Source organism: Phaseolus vulgaris, chromosome 8 (genome assembly GCF_051622355.1).
Source record: "Phaseolus vulgaris cultivar YP4 chromosome 8, ASM5162235v1, whole genome shotgun sequence".
NCBI lineage: Eukaryota > Viridiplantae > Streptophyta > Magnoliopsida > Fabales > Fabaceae > Phaseolus > Phaseolus vulgaris.
In genome coordinates, this window is record NC_143505.1 from 17099134 (window position 1) to 17105475 (window position 6342).

Consider the following 6342-nt stretch of genomic DNA (forward strand, 5'->3'; position numbering starts at 1 on the left):
TAAAATGACTTACGGATTACATAATCCATAATTTATTGTGCTATTAAAATTTGACTTACGAATTATACAATCTGGAAGTCATTTTTAAGTTGTCAATTACAAAATCCTCGAAAGTGAATGTTATTTTTGTTTTGCATACTTGTGTGAATTTATGAAAATTATAATAAAATGAAAATTTATGTTTTATGAATGAAGGTGTAAGTATGGAAGAATTAATGAATTATGTGCATCAACATGGATTGTTTATAGGGGACTATGGTATCCATTTTACAACAGATGAGGTGAATAAAATTTCATTTCATTCATGTTTATTGCATTATAATTTGAAGAAGTGATTTTGTAATATTGTTAGAATAACTTTGTGTAGGTGTTTCCTTCACGAGAAAACTTACTTGAATGGGTCCGTAGGGTTGGTTATGGACTTGGTTTTGTTATTGTCATTATTAGGTCTGACATAGCAAATGGAAAGCAAGGGAGAAAGACATATGTCTTGTTAGGCTGTGAAAGGGGGGGGGGGGGTAGTTATAGAAAGTACAAGGATGGTTTGGAGGTTAGTGTAATCGGTACTCGAAAATGTCAATGTCCCTTTAAATTGCGAGGTAAACCTATTGGAAATGGTCAAGGTTGGGTACTTAAGGTAGTATGTGGTACTCATAATCATGATTTGTATGATACATTAGTTGGTCATCCATATGCAGGAAGATTAAAAGCGAATGAACATTCAATGCTTATTGATATGACTAAAAGCATGGTTAAGCTAGGTAACATTCTACGTACTTTGAAGGAGAATAATGAGGATAATATGATAACAATAAAGCAATTATATAATGCAAGATACTCGTACAAGAGATCAGTTAGAGGAACAAGAACCAGATTACAACAGTTAATGATGTTGTTAGACCGTGACAACTATCTTCACTGGAGTACGTGTCATGAGTCTTCCAATATTGTTAGTGATATTTTTTGGACTCATCTTGATGCTGTGAAACTCTTGAATGCATTTAACCTTGTATTCTTAATGGATACAACTTACAAAACAAACAAATATCGACTGCCTTTGCTTGAGATTGTTGGTGTAACTTGTACAGGTTTGTCCCTTTATGTTGGTTTTGCATTCTTATCTAGTGAGAAAGAAAAGAACTTCATATGGGCACTACAAAAATTTAGAGGGTCACTTTTGACATCGCATGTGGGGCCTGAAGTCATTGTTTGTGATAGAGATCTTGCTTTGATGAATGCCTTCAATATTGTGTTTTCTAAAACAAGAAATCTTCTTTGTCGGTTTCACAACAATAAAATGTTATAGTAAAGTGTAAAATGTTGGTAGATTCTGTCGAGGCTTGGGAAGTTGTGATGGATTCATGGAAGACTATCATTGACTGTACATAGATTACTAAATTTGACGAGTTTGTGAAAAAAATTTGAAACTATTTGTTCACCGTGGTCATTACTTGTTGAATATGTGAAGAACACATGGATTATTTCGCACAAAGAAAAGTTTGTCAAGTGTTGGACAAATTTGTTAATGCATTTGGGAAATACAACATCAAACAGGTATATCAATGCCTTTACTTTGTTTAGAACGGGTATAATGTGTAATTGTTTTATTATATTTTATACTTATACAGGGTTGAATCAACTCATTGGTCTTTGAAACTAATGTTACAAAATAGCATGAGAGACATGTGCTCGTGTTGGGATGCAATCTAATTTTATTATTGAATTTTGCAGGCTAGTGTTGAAAAATGGATGACAATACCGGATATGGGATACTTAATAGAAACACTACAAAAAAGCTTGTAAGTTGTGGCGGTTTTAATATGGCGGTTATTAAAAACCGCCACAATTATCCGTATAATACGACATTTTAATAACTGTCACAATTATCCTTCAAAATATGTCATTTAGAAACGCCACAAATTTCCTTTTATTCCCTCCATCATATTTACTTTATTTCCCTCTCATAAAATTTCATTTCCCACACTTACTCAAAATTTTAATTTTCCAAAATCCTATTCTCTCGTTCCATCCTCCAAAAGTTTCCAACCCCCTCTTCTTCTCCTAGCTCTGTTAAACCTCGCCCCTCTCGCAAGTACAAACCCTCCAAAGAGAATGACCCTCCCTCCTCCGATCCCAATCTCATCGTCCCTTCCCCCGCTAAGTTCAAGAGCCCCTTGCCCCCGAGACCACCCTCTTCCAACACTCTGAAGCGCAAGCTCGCCACCGCCGCCGATGCCCTAACCGAAAATTCACTTCATGCGCCCTCCGATTCCGTTAAGGTTGGTTTCTCCTATTAGGGTTTTCGATTTATCAGTTTCCAAAGCCTTCTATCTAACTCTGATTTCTCTCTTCTTGCCTTGTCGCAGGTTATTGTGAGGATGAGGCCGCTCTTCCTCGACAAGGACGAAGGAGATCCCACTGTTAAGAAGGTTTCCAATGATTTATTGTCCATCAATGGCCACAAATTCACCTTCGATTTCGTTGCTTACCAGCGGCGTGTGGACTGCGTGTTACGTGAGATACCATTGGAGCCATACGACGTTGTTGTTTCTTCAGTAGGTGAGTTTCTTGAGAGAAAGATGAAAAGAAGGGAGATGGTTATGCACATTGCCACGCACACCAGGTGTTTGGTCTTGTTTGTGGTTGCGGTTGTGCTGCACGCATGTACCAAAGTGCTTGCTGCAGTTTATGGACCCAAAACTGGAACCAAGAAGAATGAAAATCCTGAAAAAGCATTCGTTGAAATTATTTGGAAGCCGAAGACTGGACAAATTGGTTGGAACAATGCTAAACTCTGCTCTTTCTTTTCATTTTAAAATAAAAAAATAATATATGTTTTCCATGGTTTAGGAAAAGTGGAGGAGTATGAGATGATATTGAAGAAGACTTTGGAAAGCATTTGCATTCGACCGATATATCCCAACACCACAACTACAGTTTTGTTCAGGCAAGTTTTGTTACATGTTTTGGATTCAAATAACTATGTTTTTTATTCTTATTTGGTAAGAACTATGCTGTTCTGCAGTTCTTTTGTGTGAATGTTCTCAGTTAAAATTGGAATTTTATTTTCTTGCCTTCTCATATTTATTGTCGTTGGTGATTTCTTTGTAAGTATATTATGACATATGTTATTTGTAGTTTACTGATAACTTAACTCTTTACTCATTGATTCTACTACAGGTTGTTCAGGATGATGATGTTGTATCCTACTTAAATGTTCAGTTTTTATATGATTGATATGGTAATTGTTTCTTTATGGTATGTTTGGGTGGAGGGGGAGGAGTTAAAATAGGGGTGACGAATTTGAATGGGTTGTTTTGTATGAGATAGAAATAGGCAGGAGAAAATTAAAAGGTGAATCTGTCTCACAAATACTTCTTCACTCTATTTTTTTTTTTTTTACCTTAGTGTGTATCTCTCTCCTGGTTTCTTCTTCGTTTCTCTTCAACCAAATAATTTTTTTTTCTTTATTTCTCAACTTTTTTTTTCAATTATCGTTTTTATTTTTATTCACTTTATTTCTACACCAAACAAACCCTTAAGGTTATGATGTTGGGTACTCTTACTGCAACCTCCCTTTTAAATTGGGGCATTCTTCACTTTATAATTTGATTCATTGTGACATGTATTCCCTTAGGATTTTAGTCTGATGGTGAAAGTACAATGCAACTTGTGTTTCAATTTTAACCTTGTTAAATGGGTAATGTTGGTCTATTATTTTACTTGACCTTGTTATAGTCTCTTCAAAATTGGTGGAAAATACTATAATAGGTTTTCTAAATAATTGGTTTGTGTGTGGTCCAATGCCTTATCATTTTCTTCCCTTTTCAGACTATTTCAGATTTGTGTTGGAAGCTAGCTCAACTCCAAGATACATACATTTTACAAGGTATTTTCTCAACTCTCAACTATTTGGAAGAAATTCAATTTTATAAATATGTCATAATGTGTTGGGATATGCTGGTTAGAATTTTGTGTATATTTTCCAATTTTAGATTGGTTCTCCAAGTTTCTGTTCTTAGTCATAGCTAACTTTTAAATTGGGTTGCAGTTTATTGTCTTCTCTTCTGATAATGTTTATAATATAAGGATAATCGGTTGTTATTTTCTCAATGATGCTTCTAGGCATGAATGATCCACAATAGAATATCAATTTGTTAAACTTTTCTTTCATATATTTGATAAAAATACTTTATATATTTTATCGTCCTAAGACAACTTGTTCTCACATGGAATTCGGTGTCCATATTGTGTGGTTTTGGATGATCTTTCTTTGCAGGAAGAATTTCAATTGGCAATCTTCAAAAACAAGAAAAAGGATAACATTTTTGCAACTCGGGTACTATACACATCCTACTTATACTGCTTTTGCTCTCTTGATAGTAATAAGTATGCAAGCATTTGTGAATGACTATAGATTGTCCAAAAGAAATTTTCATTGTAATCTTTGGATCAACAATTTGCAATAAAAGTAGGGTATTGAAGAAATTTTCTATTTTGGTGAACCATTTGTTGTCCACTATAAAGTTGTCCACTATCCTCGTGAATGATATGATGTGTGCCTGACAGTTTTTTTGCTTTTAAAACATTGGAACATTCTTTACGTGAGTTGTCTTGCTAAATACATTTTATTCCCTATTTGCTTAATGCAGTTATGAGATGAACGATCACATGGTTATTGATTTAAAACTTTTTCTCGGTTACACGAGTATTATCTTTTAATACATATGATGTGAAGGGATGAGTTGCTATTGAAGTATGAAATAGTTGTGAACTAGGATAAGGATAGTTAGTTCAGTGGCCATTTTCTTAAATAGCATATGAATTTAGATTGGGTTATAAAATAAAATTTACGAAGCACAAGTGCAATATTAGGAACTTTTCTCCTTGAACAGTTAAAGGTATCAACTAATATTTTGTGAATTCATTATGGTTGATTGCAATTCAAGTGTTAGTTTATCCTTTACAATATAAAATTTCTATGCTGTTATGTTTTTCATTATCTATATAATTAACATTCATTTTGGTCCTCTAAAAATATGAGGTTAGATTGGTTCTCCAAAGATTGTTGCTTTGATGATAATTAATGGCATTGGTTTTCCTTCAAAAAACAATTTGATGATAAAATGTAAAATTTTAAAACCAATTTGATCATGTTACTGATTTGATGTATTTATAAATTGAGGACCAGTGTTGTGTTGGTATCATCTTTGAAAGACCAATATTGTCATTTAAACTAAATTTACACGTATCATGCAACTTAGTCTACGGGTGATGGTGGGACCAGTCTGGTTTCTTGTCTGTCTCATAACACAAACTGTTTCTTGAATGACACATTTTATGGCACGCATTGGTTTTTTATTTAGTCTGGAAATAAGATGCACACCTCTCTTGAGACTAGTTTTATTTGAAATTTTTTTGGTTGTTGAATGCCAACCCTAGTTAGTATCTATCCCATTTTTTCGTGTGTATTGCCGCTAAGTTGACAACCCTTATGGTATCTGCAGGAGTTGATAATCACCATTTCATCGGCAGTCATACTCCATCACGAAACCAGAATATATCACCAAGCTCAAGTGAAGGTAGTAAGACAAATTAGGATTGGAAATTTACTTGTAATATATTTAGAAAGTTAAACAATTTATATTTTGACAATTTAATTTACTAGTTGTTTGGATTAGTTTAACATTATAAATTTTGTTTTCTCAATCAATGAATGAAGTCATCTTTTGATTATTATATTTATCAATTTTAATTATATTATGAAACATAAATGTGTAGTGAAATTTAATTATAATATCAAATTAATTAATATTATAAAATCAAATTATAAAATAGAATTAAATAAATTATTATAAATGTTAAAAATAAAATTAAAGTTTAATTATAATATGAAATTAAATAATATTATGAAATCAAATTATAAAATAGAATTAAATAAATTATTATAAATATTAAAAATAAAATTAAATATTTAATATTCGAATTATGACAATTATAAAGTGTATTATAAATGCCATACTATATTGTATTAAGTGGCGGTTAAAACTGCCACTATTTACGTTAGAATTGGTTTACCCAGTTTTAAAATTATGACATTTATAACTGACGCCAATTACACGTTTAAAATCGCCACTTTATACAATGCATAATATGGCGTATGCTACAACGGTTCTCAATTGACCGCCACATTAAACTTTGTGGCGGCAAGAATTCTGGCCGTACGCGGTACCGCCACAGACGTATAATGCGGCGGTTAAAAACGCCAGTTTTTGCGAAAATAACCGCCGCTTTATACACGTTTTTTTGTAGTGAAAGCAGATACAATATTATCTTAGTCTG

At 32.9% G+C, this 6342-nt stretch overlaps 2 protein-coding genes and 1 long non-coding RNA gene across 3 annotated transcripts; all 3 read left to right on the forward strand.

The window, feature by feature from the left end:
* Nucleotides 1–203: 203 nt before the first annotated feature.
* On the forward strand, nucleotides 204–1306 carry LOC150025457 (protein FAR1-RELATED SEQUENCE 5-like). Its single transcript, XM_090294045.1, has 2 exons — nucleotides 204–281; nucleotides 368–1306. Exons 1-2 carry the CDS (start codon nucleotides 204–206, stop codon nucleotides 1304–1306), a joined length of 1017 nt encoding a protein of 338 aa, XP_090150171.1.
* Nucleotides 1307–2004: 698 nt separating this feature from the next.
* On the forward strand, nucleotides 2005–3214 carry LOC150025458 (uncharacterized). Its single transcript, XM_090294046.1, has 4 exons — nucleotides 2005–2279; nucleotides 2367–2775; nucleotides 2851–2947; nucleotides 3181–3214. The coding sequence occupies exons 2-4, from the start codon at nucleotides 2379–2381 to the stop codon at nucleotides 3212–3214; spliced, it is 528 nt and encodes a 175-aa protein (XP_090150172.1). The 5' UTR covers nucleotides 2005–2279; nucleotides 2367–2378.
* Nucleotides 3215–3457: 243 nt separating this feature from the next.
* On the forward strand, nucleotides 3458–5736 carry LOC150025459 (uncharacterized). Its single transcript, XR_016515156.1, has 3 exons — nucleotides 3458–3889; nucleotides 4280–4339; nucleotides 5508–5736. It is a non-coding gene; the product is annotated as an uncharacterized LOC150025459 (long non-coding RNA).
* The last annotated feature ends 606 nt before the right edge of the window (nucleotides 5737–6342 follow it).

Coding starts and splice junctions, on each gene's coding strand:
- LOC150025457 (XM_090294045.1), top strand. CDS start 204: ATGGAAGAATTAATGAATTATGTGCATCAACATGGATTGTTTATAGGG. Junction 282..367: donor TCCATTTTACAACAGATGAG/GTGAATAAAATT, acceptor AACTTTGTGTAG/GTGTTTCCTTCACGAGAAAA.
- LOC150025458 (XM_090294046.1), top strand. CDS start 2,379: ATGAGGCCGCTCTTCCTCGACAAGGACGAAGGAGATCCCACTGTTAAG. Junction 2,776..2,850: donor GCCGAAGACTGGACAAATTG/GTTGGAACAATG, acceptor TCCATGGTTTAG/GAAAAGTGGAGGAGTATGAG. Junction 2,948..3,180: donor ACAACTACAGTTTTGTTCAG/GCAAGTTTTGTT, acceptor ATTCTACTACAG/GTTGTTCAGGATGATGATGT.